This window comes from Nylanderia fulva, unplaced genomic scaffold, assembly GCF_048542155.1.
Source record: "Nylanderia fulva isolate GAGA-0341 unplaced genomic scaffold, ASM4854215v1 Scaffold14, whole genome shotgun sequence".
In the NCBI taxonomy this organism is placed as follows: Eukaryota; Metazoa; Arthropoda; class Insecta; order Hymenoptera; family Formicidae; genus Nylanderia; species Nylanderia fulva.
Window position 1 is genome coordinate 196,570 of NW_028189622.1, and position 16,925 is coordinate 213,494.

The following is a 16,925-nucleotide window of genomic DNA, read 5'->3' on the forward strand; positions in this document are numbered from 1 at the left end:
ATCGTCATTTAGAAAAAGTCAGTAGCGCCAACTTCTTTCCTCCTCGATATTCTACAACTCTTTTGTCTGAAACATTTTTCTCTAAAATACATTGTTCAAGAGATATAATTGTATGGATTTTTTTAAATGGGACACCCTGTATATTTATAATATATACTATGCTATATATAGCATATCGTACTTTCATAGTATATACTATATAGTAGATATACTGTATATTGTATATAAATAATAAATACATATATATATTATATATATATAAATGATACTATACTATAGTGTATATACTATAAATATATATACTGTAATATACAATACCATAGTATATTTTCGCTTGCGAATGCTAGGAATTAATTTGATCGAACGGTCGCGCTCTCGCATAGTTTCTCTCCTTATCCTCCATACCGGACTCGCATCAAAAATACACAGTCGTTTATGCGCGGTTAAAACTGCCACACGTGTGTGATCCAGTGACCTATAATTATAATAATGCATTATCGCTGAGCTAACAATTAAAAAAAATAATAATTTTTGACATTTGAGATATTTTTTTGTTCCTAATTAAGATAAAGCGCGTCACGGAACTATGAATTTCTTTATATACAATAAATATTTATCAATCAAAATTAATATTAGACGCTAGTGGTGAAAATAAACTTGGCAAAATTGATTTCGACGTAACTAGCAATTTTATTCAATACTTTCACGACGTTTCGACCATTTGGTTGTGGTCCTTATCAAGTGAGAATTCTATAACACAATATTACACAATAGTTTAATAATATTACACAATGTTGAAACATACAAGAACATATTTAAATGTTAAGTTATGACCACAAACATACCCATCAATTAAAATGAGATTAACGCAACATAAAACCGATCTTATTTAAAATAGTTAAAAGAGAAACACGTCTCATCGCTATGATGTTTCGTCAAACGACTAAGTTATATTTATATTTGTCGATATATATATTTTTTAATATAACACAAAAATCTTTGATAATAATGGAAGACAATCTAATGCTAACGGCATTGTTGTGTGTTAATAAAATATTGACGAAAAATATACAAGATTTTTTTACTTTTAAAATTCTTATTAGGAACTAAAAAGAAATGGTTTAAATTTAAAAATAAAAAGAGTAAGGAAAAAGTCAATTTTTTCTCATGCGAATAGAAATACGTCGTTATATCATCGTACCGTGTATTCTTTTGGAAATTGAGGTCATTTGTTCATACATTGAGAGAGAACAGGAAAAGAGATATATAAAAAAGTCAATTAACTTTTAAAAGTGTATAAAAAAAGTCAATTGACTCCAATTCACAAACTTCAGATCAAACTATCTTTATTCATAAAAAGATAGTTGTAGAGTTTTTATATTTGATTATTTTTAACAATTTTTAAAAAGTTAAAATTATTACACAGTTGTGTGGTCTAATATAATTAAAAATTAGTTGTGAAATAGATTCTGGTTGCTTTGTTTAATGATATGCAATAATCGCAATGGTATATAAAAAATTAAGATACTTTATATATACAGTTTAATTAAACATTGTCTAATTAAATTAATACAATCTATTGCCAATTCGTTAACAATCATGATTTTTCATTAACAGAATAATGATACACTGCATTTTTTATAATTCTGTAATTTACACTAATATTATTTTTGTAATTTGTTCTATATTTTATTCTGTAACTATATTTTTTAAATGACTTTATTATTTTTAATAAAAAACAGGAATAAAAACATAAATTAGCATTATTGCACGAATTTGTTTACCGTTAAAGTAATAATTGTATTTTTAAATAAAAGATTTTTTATTTAAATCGAAATATGAGGTTCCCATATGCATATATATATATATATATATATATATATATACAGGGTAGGCCATTTTAATCTTTCCACTAAAATTTCTCAAAATCCAAAAATTTAAGACAAAAATGTTTCAGATAAAAGTTGTATGGTTTCAAGGGGGACATGAGATGGTGTCATTGATTTGACCTTGAATAGCCATTTGAAGGTTACGTGAAGGTCAATTTCAATTTCTTAAATGGAACACTATATTTTTTCTTGCATACTTTTGTAGCTGACTTCGAGATCTTTCCAAAACACTACAATAAAATATTTTTTCATGAAGTATTTTTCGAGTTATTAAGGCTGCAAATTTGCAGTATTTTGACATAAAATACAAAATATCTTGGGAAATATTCATTTTTCGATTATCATACCTTAATACTTTTATGCACAGAATAATGAGATAAATCAGTTGATGTAAAGAAAACACATAGTTACCTTTAAAAAAAAATATGAAAATTGCAATAAGCAGTTAGATAATTTTTCTTTAAGACAACTATGTGTTTTCTTTACACCAATTGATTCGTCTCATTATTCTGTGCATAAAAGTATTAAGGTATGATAATCGAAAAATGAATATTTCCCAAGATATTTTGTATTTTATGTCAAAATACTGCAAATTTGCAGCCTTAATAACTCGAAAAATACTTCATGAAAAAATATTTTATTGTAGTGTTTTGGAAAGATCTCGAAGTCAGCTACAAAAGTATGCAAGAAAAAATATAGTGTTCCATTTAAGAAATTGAAGTTGACCTTTACGTAACCTTCAAATGGCTATTCAAGGTCAAATCAATGACACCATCTCATGTCCCCCTTGAAACCATACAACTTTTATCTGAAACATTTTTGTCTTAAATTTTTGGATTTTGAGAAATTTTAGTGGAAAGATTAAAATGGCCTACCCTGTATATACAGGGTGTCCGGTAACTAACGGACCAACGATTACAAATGGATTCTTTGGTCAATTTGGAAACGATTTTTCCTCAGCGAAAATGTCAAATAAAGTCATCATTTTTTACAACTTTCCAATATTTGTCATTATGTATCTTTATAACTAAGCCTCAAATTAAAATTTTATTATAGTAAACTCTACCTGAAATTAACTAAAGAATGTAATTATGTTAGACTTTTAACTCCAAAACGTTTAGTTTTCAAAAGACCCATTTTTTTCAATCGCTTATAACTCGAAAATTATTGACTTCTTAACATTTTTGCTAAGGAAAAATTGTCTCCAAATTGGCCAAAGAATCCGCCCTTAATCATTGGTCCGTTAGTTGCCGGACACCCTGTATATATATATTTAAGACAGTCTCTCGCACACACAGTAAGTGTTTTCTTTATATTATTTATAATATATTCTTTTTATTATATTATAATATAAAGAAAAATTAATGAAATAATATTATTTTTAATATCTGCTCTTCTTTTTTCTTTTCAAGTTTAAGAGCTTTCATTAATCATAAATAAATTTTCATAAAAATAAATTTATACACACACACGGGTGCGCGCGTTATATATATATATATATATATATATATATATATATATATATATATATATATATATGTATGTGTGTGTATGTGTGCGTGTACAAAGCAGTCTACGCTACATATTACACGTTTGATAAAAATATAGAAATTAATATTTTATCGGTTATATATGGTAAAATTTTCGCATATATATATACAGAGTGTCCAATTATAATCGACCATCTTCAAAAACTTTTTATTTTTGATTGTAGAACAAAATGTTTCGAAGTTGTTTGATTTGAAGGGAAACTGGAGCTACTGATTTCAAAGGAAACAGAAGATGATCTTGAAACATTGTCTTCAGAAAAAGTTCTCTTCAGTAACGTCATCTTCTGTTCCCTTTGAAAAACTTTTGGATATATGAAACATTTTGTTATATAATAAAAAATAAACAAGTTTTTGGGGATAATCGTTTAAAATTGGACATCCTGTATAATATATATATATATAATATATATATATACATGTTAAGAACTTTTTATTAAGTTAGTCCAGTAAATTTCTTCTGCCAACTTAAAAATGTTGTACATACGCATTTTATCTTCTACAGTCTTTTTTTAAAGATGTAGTCGAATTCAAGTTCACAGTTAAATTTTACAGTTGCGATCACACAGTTTCCACTTGACCCTTTCTACGCGATTTAGATTCTTGTCCTTGTGGAGATGTGAAGGACGTTTCCTCGGAGTGTTTCCTGATCATAGATGAAGATTCATTGCTGTTTAAGCAAGCTGCACCCTGACTGTCCCTTCTTTCCGAACACATATGTGAAGCGTTCAGCCCGTTGGACGTGAGGGAAGCTTTGCGGATACGCATATCCTCTAAAGGGATCTCCTCGCTTCGTGGCCTCGGCATCTTGGGCGAGCTGTCTCTAGAACGCAAGCCGTTCTCGTGAACCTTCTCGCTCGAGCTGGCGTCGTCGCGTTTGGAATTTGGCGATGCCGCTGGTCTATTTTCTCTACGCATTTGCGCGGCGAATCCAGGAACTTTGTTTACCATAAACATCGGCCTCGCTTGTTCCTTTTGCGGTCTTTGACCACGGCCGACGATACCTGGAGAAATTCGAATTAAATTCGATTTTTGCTCCAGGAAATTTCTGTCTTAACAATCTTTTCTTCTTCGGTTTCATACTCACGTTCGTGTCGTAAACCACGCAAGGCATAATTGGGCGGTGTCGAACAATGAGGTACGCTTGTCGGAATGTCTAGCAATCTTGCAATTTGATTCATCTTCTTCTGTCTAGCTTTTATTCGCCCCTTTGTTAGCCTTAATCATTCGATAAATTCAAATTTCACGATCGAATAATGCGATACACTATACTATACATATACTATAATATAGTATTATTTAGTATAATATATAGTATTATATAGTATTATAAATAGTATTATATATGCTATAATATAGTACAGTATATTATATGCAGTATAGTATATATAGTATAGTATATATTACTATAGCATAAATTATAAGTATGTATATACTATACATAGTATAATAGAGTATACACTATTATATACTATAATATAGTATACATTAGTATATACTATATACTGGTATATACAGTGCTATATATTACTAGTACATACTAGTAGTACATTACTACTATATATACTAGAATATACTACTAGTATATATTAGTACTATATTAGTATGTATTAGTAGTGTATCTAGTACTATATACTACTAAATATACTGGTATGTACTAGTGTAGTATATATTAGTATGTATTAGTATAATATATATACTATACAATTATATTATATTAATACTTTATTAGCATATAATATATATATATATATATATATATATATATATACATATATATATATATACATATACACTATGAAGTATATTTACTACAAATAAAACTGACCTCTGTTTGGCGGCCATGCACCGAATGTGGTCGTCAAAGATAAATTTAGCCGATAATAGTGGTATACGATTGCCCGTACTGCTGTTCAACGGTTTGTAAATTGTTAGATGCAAACATCTCGAATCATCCTTGTCGCCGGCCACATCGATATCTTGTAAGAAACCGACCAGCTTTGCGACACCCCATCCAAGTTTGCTGGTGTCAGGTTCCACCAGAATCAATTGTACCACGTCGATGACTAAAAAACGGCGAATTTTCTGACCGTCTTTCCATACGACGGTACACGCAATCAAGTCACTATTATCTGCAAAGAATAATATTTTATACATGTTCGCTTTTCGAGTAATTAATCATGTCTCGTAAGACAAAATAATGTTTACTTAGATCAAGAACGTTGTTAATTTGCACGCAATTAGCAGGATTGGTCAGAGGCAATTGGGTCTCTGGTTCCATATTGAGCGTCAAAGCTAGTTCTCTTATCAGGAAGAAAACTCTTATCGCACGTCGTGCTCTTTCCACCTGCACAATTATTCGCGATTTCGTTTTCTTAATAATAAATTGTAATACCGTTACTTTCTTAAAGTATTATGAGTATATAATTTATTTATAAGAAGAAAAAATAATGCATATGTTCTTCCATTTGTACCTACCTCGCCACACGGTAATCTCTTACTAAATTCAATACCAGTCATAGGTGTGCCTGTAGGAGGCAATAAAATATTGCTATCCATCATCAGCCACTCGACATTCAACGGTCGCTTTTGTATTTCGCTATACTCATCCTCAAACATGTCCAAGAAAATATCTTCACTCTAATAAAATAAAATGTCAATTTTTATCAAAACAGCACTTACACAAGAGAATATTAGTATAATATAACAGTACAGTATATAAAATATACTATTATATAATATATAGTATGTATATGTATATGATATAGTATAGTACTAATTTAGTGAGATATAGTATTAGTATAGTTTAATAGAATGGTGGTATAAGGAGTTATATTATAGTATTAGTATAGTATTTATAATATATTATATATACTACAATATAACGTATACATTATATATCGTATACTATATATTAGTACACTATATATTAATAGCTCTATATTATAATAGTATACTATAATATAGTATATACACTGTAGTAGTGTATACATTATATATCGTACACTATATATTAATAGCTCTATATTATAATAGTATACTATAATATAGTATATAAACTGTAGTAGTGTATATACCACATTATAGTATACTATTATAATATAGTGCCACCTACTATACATAATATGATGTATTATTATATTATACTATAATATATTATAATATAGTAGGCTATATTATCTATATCATATTTTACTATAATGTACTATATATGTATAGTATACTATACAATAATACAGTATATTATATGTATATAGTATACTACATACACATTCTATAATAGTCAGTGTAGATAGTATATTTATAGTTATATAGTTGTAATATTTTCTGACAATTTAACCTTGTAAAAGTTTTTGAGCAAAGATGTGCTTTGTTCCTTTGCCGCTTCAACGGCTGCCAAGTGCGACTCTCGTAATAAACATTGTCCTTCGGATACCGTCAATTGTGTTAATAGTTTAATGGTTAACTCTAATGTAACGAGCCTCACTTTGGTGTCTATGTATAGAAAAAACGAAACAAATTTTCATATTATTCTTTTGATGAGAAGCACAGAAATTGCAATACTATATAATAGAGAATATATTATAACATAGAATAATTAACATAAACTTACTAGTCTGGCAGCTCAAAGTTATAATATGAATCAATCTATCCATGAGCAATTCATTATATGAATTTTTCATAGTCGTATTATGAAACGGAGACAAGATTACATCCAGAGTTGTATGACTTATACCCTTTACAAATAAGTGGAAATTGGTTTATTATTATTATTATTATTATTACATAAAACATATTTGGAAAAATATAGGACACATATACAGTGATTCACTTTAATCTTAATAGACAAATATTTGGAAATCATGGGGTTTTAGAAGAAAAAATGCATCAGGTATGATTTCCAAATATTCGCCTGTTGATTAAAATAAATTATTCTGTATATATCCCTATTAAAATTCATATAATACTTACTCGATTATTAGCTAATGCGTATAGTAGACAAAGGGCGAATAACGCAGCGTAATCGTTTTCCGCGCATAATAATGAACTGATTATTGTTTCTAGAAATGGCTTCTTCTCTAAAGATTCGAGTACGTCACTCTGACTTTGCTGAGACAACAAGGGACTCTCCAAGGCCAAGCGTTGCTCCTTCTCCTCATCCGTCACATTCAACTGTTTGATCTCCTCTAAACCCTCTTCGTGCGGAATGCTTCTATTTAGCGGCGTATTCATATTTGCTGTTGCAGCAACATCGGAAGACGTGCTTGGATGATTATTGAATTCTTGCGAGTTGTCAATCGAAGCCTGCACGGTCAATTCCTTCGCGTTTCTCGTGTCGCTCTCTTCATTGCCAGGTTCTTCGGAAATTGACAGCGTTTCGACGCTCAGATCGCTTTCCAGCGATTTTTCCAATGACGTGTCTTTCGACAGCGTAAAAGACTTCGACGTTGCATCCTGAAGCTTCTCCAAGACCCTATTTGTTCCAGTTTGAATTGTCTCCAAGTCAGACATGAACATTATGACCGCCAATGTGTGCACAAGAGGTCCGTGTGAAACTATCAAAAAGACTTGAGAGAGTAGGAAAAGCGCTACCACGACGCTGACGTGTTTACGTTCATCCTTAAAAAAATGACTTGAATTATTCATTGTTATAAGGTTATTCATTTTAATCGCAGGCAAATATTTCTAAAATTATGAGATACAAAAAATGTTTCAAAAGTTTAACTTTGAAGGGGACATAAGATGGTGTCATTGGTTTGACCTTGAATAGTGCTTGAAAGTGACCTTCAATTTCTTAAATGGAACTACGTATTTTTATTATAGGGTTTTAGAAAGCTCTCAAGATAAGCTACAAGAATATGCAATAAAAATCATAAAAAGAAATTGAAAGTGACCTTCACATAACCTTCACATAACCTTCAAATGAATATTCAAAATCAAATCAATGACACTATCATATGTCCCCTTCGAAGTAAAAAAACTTTTGTTTAAAACATTTTTTGAATCTCTCATAGTTTTCGAAATATTTGCCTGCGGTGATTAAAATGAATCACCCTGTATAAAAATTGAAAGAGAACAGAAAAAAGATTTAAGTTTCTCCTACCTGAATTTGGCACGAAACATTCTTGTACTTCATCAGAGAATAAACATACAACGGGACTAATAGTTTGTGCAACAAGTGTTCCGATAAAACCTTATTCAAGTCTGGTATATTCAGGGATAAAATATCATTTAAATAATGCAAATGATCCAAATGTTCCGCAACTAAATCCGACAGTCGATTTTGACTCTGATGACTGGAAGAGAATTATTTTATTGATAAAATGAAACAAAAAAGAGAGAGGCTGTCTTATAAACATGTAATATCCAATTAGCAAACTGACGTCATGAAACGTTCAAATGACGTCATTTGACGTTTAATGGCGTTAGTTTACTACCTAAATATGGACTACAGTCATATATACAGATCTGGGCACTCGGCTATTTTCCGGCCATTAAATTAATGCGCTTCGTGAAACAAAAGTTGCGAAAATATGCCGCAAAATCGTGGTACGCTACTATTGAGAAAGCAAACTGTGTAACAGAGAACGATATATACGGCCGTCACGCTCACTCACATGCCGACTCATTACTAGCGACATGCGGCAAAACGAGTCAGTTTCATTAAGAGCATCACGTTTCTGAGGCGAGTGCTCAGACCTGTATACAGGATGTCCCGTAAGTTGAGGTCAATCGTTTAGGAGGTGAATGGGAACCCAAAAATGAGAAAAAAAGTTGATATAAACATAGGTCCGGAAATGCGTTGTTTTTGACCTACTATGCTAAGCGACCGCTTAGCCCGGGTTGTATCTTGATAGTGCTGGATAGTGCTAAAGCAGTCCGCAACTTTTATTCAACTTTAATTATCTTATAGAATTCATAAAAACCAATTTCAATTTGTGGTTCATTGTTCATGGTTCAATTTTGACCAAAAAATTCGAAAGTAAAGCAATTTTAAATTTTAACGTAAAAATGGATAACTCGAAAACAACGCATTTCCGGACCTATGTTCATATCAACTTTTTTTCTTGTTTTTGAGTCCCCATTCACCTCCTGAACAATTGACCTCGACTTACAGGATACCCTGTATATGACCGTAATATAGACACTTACTCGGCATCATTTCGAACGCAGGTGTCCAGTTCTATAATATGGTCACCGATGAAATATACGAGATTGCTGAAATACGGTGCGGCTGTACGATCCCTTATGAAAGCCAGCATGGATGCGTCCTCGACGCGATACACGTTTAGCGTCAAAGTTCTCACGGCTATGCGCACCATGCCCTCCGAATGATTGAAGAATTTAATTGCTTCCGTGTACAGCGGAAAATCATTGGTGTGCTGATAACAGAATGAACTTGTCATAAATTTGTCACGATGGATTTTAGCATAATTTTGATACACCCGCATATCACACAAGGGACAGGGTGTTTAATTTTAATTGACCACCCCCCAAAAACTTTTTTATTTTTGATTGTACGACAAAATGTTTTCGAAGTTGTTCGATTTAAAGGGGACAAAATATTTACTTTTTCTGAAGGACACTTTTTAAGATCATTTAAAGATTATTTGTTTTTCTAAATAAAAGTACTATAATTTTTTTATATAAATCGATTCCTCGTAATTTTTGACATAAAAAGTTATAATGATAAGATCAAAAATTGCAAGAAATCGATTTATATAAAAAAATTATAGTAGTTCCATTAAAAAAAAAGTTATCTTTAAAGGACCTTGAAAAGTGCTCTTCAGAAAAAAGTCAGTAGCGCCATCTTCTGTCCCCCTTCAAATCAAATAACTTTTGTTGTACAATCACAAATAAAAGTTTTTGAGGGTGGTCGATTAAAATTGGACACCCTGTATAAAAAAAAGCATACATACACACAAACACGAATCACTTTAAAAGCTCATTCAACAGATGCAAGCAGTCACTAATTAATTAAAAGACAGACACAGAGAATCATTATGTATACCTCGTTTACCTCATTATAAAAGAAATGAATGGTATGTGCATTTAATTTTAAACTCAGTGTTTTCAGAAAGCTAATATAGTATGCCATTACTTCCTCATCACTAAAATCGAATTTATGCACTATTATACTGTTTACATGATTATTACTCAATAGATAATCTGAAAAAACGGAAAATTTTAATATGTATTTTAAAACTCATAAATCGATATATGTATAGAAAAGAGCTATTTATATCTCTTATTTAATATTTAATATTTAAGAGAATTATATTACACTCACATAAAGACGTCTCGTTGCGTATGTTTTCAAATAAAATATTTAACGTTTGAAGCAGTTGAACACATACATAACTTCCACATTTTTGTTTCATAATACGCAAAAAGAATGAAAGCATGTTTTTCTCCAGAAAAAAACTGCAAATATATATTTTGTGAGTCACATTTTTGTATATTTTGCATCATTAATATTTAATGACAATAAATTTTTAATATAAGGATACCCTTTCTATTTTTTTTTAACCCACAAGAGAAGATATCCCTTATATTAAAAATTTATTTCATTAATAAATATATAAGTGTCCTATTTTTTTAATATGCTTAAATATATAAAAAATCGTTTTAGAAACCAATGTTTTATATAAAAGTAATTTAGTTTTGAAAAGGAAAGAAGTTAATAATTTTAAATTGTAGCTAAGTTTAATTATTTTCGAAGGTCAATTTTTGTAAATAAAGTCACCCAAATATTTTGTATATAAATCAGTATTTTGAGTAAGTTAATATGATTTTTTAAAACTAAGTTAAGTTAAAATTAGTTACTTATAAAATTAATTTAATTAAGTTAAAAGTTGCATGAACAAAAAATTATATCGGTTAAAGTTAAGATTAAATTAATTAAAGTTAAATCCAAAGTTAATTTTTAAAAACATTATTTATATTAAATTAAAATTCTGTTTGTCAATTCTTTTAAAATTTACAACAAATAACAAATTTTTATTTGATTTTTATATAGAAATATATAAACATAAAAAAATAATAATACTTTAATAATACTTTACTTTTTATAACTTATAAAAAAAATGGGGGGAGGGATTATTCAGAGATAAAAAAATTTAACTTAGAAAGAAAGTTAGTAAGTTTAAAGTCAAAAATAACTAGTTGAAGTTAAAAAGTGATATATTTTAAATTAACTAAGCTAAATTAAAAATTATTAACTTTTCAACTTTTAACTAATTAACTAGTTATTTACCTAACCCTGATATTTTGTATCAGTTCCTTAGAAAAGTTCTAAAGGTAGGATGGCTAAAAAGTGAATAGTTTATGAGACATTTTAATAATTGTATAAACTATGAAATATCTCATAAAATATTCATTTTGTTATGATCTTACCTGAATATTTTCATACACAAAATAAAGAGAGAAATTAATATATGTAAAATGGAACACCCTATATAAAAAAACAGAAACAATTTTTTTCAATGTATTCAGCATCAAATTAAAAAAAAGAATATGAATTTGAAGTCTTAAAGAAAACTTATCTAGTTGCTTCTACTCAGGTGGCAACGGTAATCATTTTGCTATAATTTGACGTCAAAATGATCATCTTTGCTATCTGGATACTTACTCGAATACACTGCTATCATTTTGATCACCCCATATGAGAATCTCAGCGATTGAACGTAGAGTTTCGACCAGTAAACCTCTGTTGTTCTCAGACACGGTTTGATTCTTCGACAAGACATTGTACAAGTATCTAATAAAATATAATAGATAAATATACAAGAAATAAATATACAAGATAAATATACAAGATAAATATACAAGATAAATAAACAAAATATAATAGATAAATATACAAGATAAATATATAAAAAATAAATCAACAAAATATAGATAAATATACAAGATATGTGGCTTGTGTCTCTTTTCAGCTAAGAACTCATCACCGATCATCCTCACTTACTTAAGATGCTCCGGAGAATGAGGATTTTTAGGCTTCCAAAGCCCTCCACCGAACCAGCTTCTACTTCGAAACATTTTTCTCAATTATCTCAAACGCTAAAAGATGCCTCACATTTTTTTAAAGAATTTTTGATGAATGTCGACTGATTATTGTTTTTCGATTTTTCTCTTCGACACCTCTGTTCTCTTTTGATTTTACTTTTGTTTCGTAATGGATAATTTTGTCGAGATAATATAAAACTTACATATTTTTTTGTATTATATCATATATTCAGGGTTAGGATTTTAATCCTTCAGACGCGAGCGATTTTTTTTTATCGCGATTCAACTTATATTATTATATCTTTATATTATATTATTTGTTGGCACGTTAATCTTTCTCTTTTCAATCAGACTTGTTGAATTTTACACGAGGCAGTAATAATCCAGTTCGAAATTCAACTTTCATTACATACAAGGTAGAAATACGATCTAGGTTAGATTAGATTAAAGTTAGGTTAGGATTGATAAGGTTAGGTTAGGTTAGATTTACATCTCAGGTGAGAATTGAGTTTGTGGTTTGTTGTTTATTTTTATAACAAATCTCTCATATTTACATTTCATCAAAAGTGATTTCAAGAAGCGTTTATGCTTATTTTCATAATTATATTCTTTGATTTTAATATTTTTCTACTCAATATATACTTAAATATTTAAATATTTAAATACTTAAATATTAAATATTTAAATACGTCGAGTTTATAACTAAGGAAAAACAACAAAAAATCATAATACTATATAATTATAATCAGGAATAGGGTAAAAAATTATATATCTATACATATGTTATATTTTTTTTAAATAATTGTAATAGGTAAGAGTATTTAGGGTGAATCATTGATAATGAAAGTACTGGAACTCTATAGCGGCATTGGAGGAATGCATTATGCACTCCGTGGTATGTATAAATATTATTTGAGAAATGCAAGAATTAGCGCAAGCTTATATTACTCTTTCTTATTACATGTTTATATTACAGAATAAGTGCAAGCTTATATATTACTCTTTCTTATTACATGTATATGTTATAGAATTAACGTAAGCTTATATTACTCTTTCTTATTACATATATGTTATAGAATTAATCCAAGTTTATATTATTCTTTTTTATTACATGTATATGTTACAGAATTAATGCAAGCTTATATTACTCGTTCTTATTACATGTTTATGTTGCAGAAAGTGGAGTTGCAGCTGAAGTTGTTGCGGCAATTGATATAAATCCTGTTGCAAATGCTGTGTATCGTCACAACTTTCCAAAAACTATTCTTATGAATAGAAATATCGAGTCCCTCAGCACACAGGAACTGGAGAAATTGGATTTTAATGCTATATTTATGAGTCCACCGTGTCAACCTTTCACCAGATTAGGATTAAAGAAGGATGCTCTTGACAACAGAGCTTGTTCTTTGTTGCACATTTTAAACTTGATACCGGAATTGAAAAGCTTGAGATATATTTTACTCGAGAATGTAAAAGGCTTTGAAGTATCTCAAATGAGAGAGAAATTGGTACATTGTATGGAAACTTGTGGATACGATTATAGAGAATTAATATTAAGTCCATGTCAATTTGGTGTACCAAACAGTAGGAACAGATATTATTTATTAGCAAAGCGGAAGAGTTTGAAATTTTCTTTCGTACAGCCCTCGCTAAAGGATGATCTGTCTTCTAAATTAATAAAGTTACTGCCAAAAAGCAAGCACTCTATATTAGCAGAAAAAAACGGCAAGATTAATAGCAAATCTGGGAGAATGTGCTACACATTAGATAATATTTTAGAAAACGTTGAAGAATCTAAATATTTATTGCCCACAAAATTATTACAAAAGAGAGCATGGGTGTTAGATATACGAACGTCTGAGAACAGTGGTTCTTGTTGCTTTACCAAAGGATATGGTCATTACGCAGAAGGTACTGGGTCTGTTTACTGTCCATTTGCCGATGAAACAATTAAACTCAAATATGGCGAAGCTGGTAATAGGGAGAATAATTCGGACGAACAAGTGCAAGTCTTATTGGACTTGAAACTTAGATTTTTCTCGCCCAAAGAAGTGTGTAGATTAATGTGTTTTCCAGAAGATTTTGATTTTCCAAAGGATATTACAAATAGACAAAAGTACAGGTTGTTAGGAAATTCAATCAATGTTCATGTAATTAGCAGATTAATACATTTATTACATATTGAAAATAAAAATACATGAGAATTACTAAAATTGCATCTTCTAGTTTTTGTCTTAACTCGACCTTATATACCAAATTTTGAAGAGAAATAGAAGACTTCAAAATGAATATTTTTTGCTAATACTATTTTTCTCTATGACGGTTTTAGTTTTATAATACTATAAAATAAGAGTTTGTGACTTAAATAATAAATAAACATGTAGGTGGAAAAATTAAATTGTGTTTAATTACAAAACACGAAACCCAAGTAGCAAACTGATATTAAATGTTATATAGTCATTTTTTTACAGTATATGCTAAAAAATTCCTTCATTGACTTCAATATAAAGGTGACAAACTATAGAGTCACAAACTTATGTCACATAGCATTAAACATTATAGAGAAAATTAGTATTAATACAAAATATTTATGTTAAAGTTCTTTTTCTCTCCCTTCAAAGTTTGTCGGTCTATAATTTATTTTTAATATCCAGTATATATACTTTATTACACGTGTATAAAGTATGTTCTTTTATATCTATATATACATTTTAAAAGAATACAGTAACATTATTAAAAAAAATTGACATGTAAATTATGACATTCTAAATTATATTATTTTTATGAATAAATGAATTAAAGGTTATATATGCAACCCAAAGTCTCTCTCTTACAGATAAAACTTTCTAAAATCTAACAAAAATTAACACAAATATTACAACATTAAAATACTTATCAATTTCCATTATTAAATATTTTTATGGATAAATATTAATGGAGTTAACATTTAAACTTTACATGGTTTCCAAGTCTGGTGGAATAATAATTTTCTTTTCTAGGGCAAACTTTTTCAACGCTTGATACTTTGAATGCCAAGACTCTATCTCCTCCCTCATACGATTATTGTCATCTTGCATAGCTTCCATATCTCGATATTCTTGAGTCTTCTCAGATTCTAATTCATCTTTCTGTTCAATACGTTTTATGCGACAGCTGGCTGCGTACCCTCTATTCTTCAGAGTACGTCTTCGCTGCTTCATACGCACAATTTCTTCCCTGGATAGTCCACGCAATTTTAATTGCCTGTTTAAATCTCGTACTGATATCGTAACAAGTTCATCGTCGCTGATGTCGAGACACGGACCAGGTGACAATGGATCCTATATTAATAAAAGACATAAATCAAGAATTTATAAAATTTCAATATTTTTGTATAAAAATAAATATTAACGAAATCGTTTGTCTCTCATTTGCATATAATAAAACTATCTACAGGGTGTCCCATTTCCAAATAATTATCAACACCTTTTTCATTACTTTTTTCAATAAAATAAACTAGTATACAGTTTATTTATATCCATTACAAACTGCAGATTTTTCTCTTTTCAACAATTTTTTTTCTCAATTGCATGTATTAATAAAAAATAACAGCTGATTAGTTTCAGTGTTTCCTTATGGGACACCTTGTATTAATATATTTAATCAATGTGTAATTAATACATTTAATCGATTAAATTCGAAATTTTGAAATTCGATTATTTTTATATATAATTCGATATATATTTGACATTATTATATCTGCATACAAAAGTCGTATGCGACTTCGAAAATTAGCGTTCGCAAAATAAGATGCGTTACCCATTGTGCGATGTGGTCTGCATGACGTACCATTTTTATCGATCTTTTTCCATCCATGGACATTTCCGATTCGGTAGTTTTTCACGCTCGAGAATAAAATAGTCTCGAAAACGCCCGAATTCCCCTGTCTTTTGCGCTTTCCCAATAAATATGCTTAGTCATTCTCATCGTAGACCAGAAAGACGTACTCGCCATTCTCGTCAACATAGCACCATTCCAAAAACATCAATCTTATATATATTTTATGTACACTGTATTATAGCGTTTTCGATTGGGAAAAAGTCAAGGTGCCTTTTCATACGCAGCATGCTGCAGCAGTAAATCAGTCACGTGATCAAAATTTATTAGAGCATATTTCTTTGTTCTCTTATTATTTCGAGGTTTAAAATACGATTTTTGCTTTTATATTCTCACAATAATTTATTTTATTCTTAAAATCCTTTATTTAACTAATATAAGAATAACAATAATTAGAATCAACTAGTTGCGTGTTCTTTAGCTTTGCTGCTTTTGCTGTTCGTTCAATTGAACTTCACCAATAGCAATAAACTGCTGCGACAGTATGCTGCACATGAAATGATACCTTTAGTGCGCACCAGTGCGCACTCAGTTCACACGAACACTGGACAAAATCCATGGGTTGCACTGAATAGTGCAGGTGAAAAAGAACACGCCGAAA

General features: G+C 29.6%; 3 protein-coding genes across 11 annotated transcripts; 1 reads left to right on the plus strand and 2 right to left on the minus strand.

Annotated features, from left to right (window-relative positions):
* Positions 1-414: 414 nt before the first annotated feature.
* ema (C-type lectin domain containing ema) lies at positions 415-12,903 on the minus strand. Of its 6 annotated transcripts, none has more exons than XR_014924130.1 (15): positions 12,408-12,903; positions 12,069-12,197; positions 10,728-10,861; positions 10,449-10,606; positions 9,590-9,819; positions 8,541-8,733; positions 7,409-8,056; positions 7,050-7,173; positions 6,777-6,931; positions 5,915-6,076; positions 5,645-5,810; positions 5,265-5,568; positions 4,524-4,654; positions 3,924-4,440; positions 415-475 (listed from the first exon to the last, which is right to left on the minus strand). XR_014924130.1 is itself a non-coding variant. In XM_029318753.2 (14 exons), the coding sequence occupies exons 1-14, from the start codon at positions 12,479-12,481 to the stop codon at positions 3,998-4,000; spliced, it is 3,015 nt and encodes a 1,004-aa protein (XP_029174586.2). In that variant the 5' UTR covers positions 12,482-12,903; the 3' UTR covers positions 667-3,997. The 6 variants fall into 6 exon arrangements, 4 of the variants coding, with proteins under 4 accessions (XP_029174586.2, XP_085336175.1, XP_085336176.1 ...); XR_014924131.1 differs by lacking the exon at positions 415-475 and adding an exon at positions 667-750; XM_029318753.2 differs by lacking the exon at positions 415-475 and having other exon boundaries at positions 667-4,440; positions 5,645-5,783; positions 10,458-10,606.
* Mt2 (tRNA (cytosine(38)-C(5))-methyltransferase) lies at positions 12,704-14,666 on the plus strand. 3 transcript variants are annotated; one of them, XM_029318747.2, is made up of 3 exons: positions 12,704-12,945; positions 13,260-13,343; positions 13,625-14,666. In XM_029318747.2, exons 2-3 carry the CDS (start codon positions 13,289-13,291, stop codon positions 14,647-14,649), a joined length of 1,080 nt encoding a protein of 359 aa, XP_029174580.1. In that variant the 5' UTR covers positions 12,704-12,945; positions 13,260-13,288; the 3' UTR covers positions 14,650-14,666. The 3 variants fall into 3 exon arrangements, with proteins under 3 accessions (XP_029174580.1, XP_029174581.1, XP_085336177.1); XM_029318748.2 differs by having other exon boundaries at positions 12,704-12,864; XM_085480051.1 differs by lacking the exon at positions 12,704-12,945 and having other exon boundaries at positions 12,953-13,343.
* On the minus strand, positions 14,603-16,470 carry maf-S (MAF bZIP transcription factor K). 2 transcript variants are annotated; one of them, XM_029318750.2, is made up of 2 exons: positions 16,247-16,470; positions 14,603-15,768 (listed from the first exon to the last, which is right to left on the minus strand). In XM_029318750.2, exons 1-2 carry the CDS (start codon positions 16,307-16,309, stop codon positions 15,403-15,405), a joined length of 429 nt encoding a protein of 142 aa, XP_029174583.1. In that variant the 5' UTR covers positions 16,310-16,470; the 3' UTR covers positions 14,603-15,402. The 2 variants fall into 2 exon arrangements, with proteins under 2 accessions (XP_029174583.1, XP_029174584.1); XM_029318751.2 differs by having other exon boundaries at positions 16,277-16,469.
* Positions 16,471-16,925: the final 455 nt, after the last annotated feature.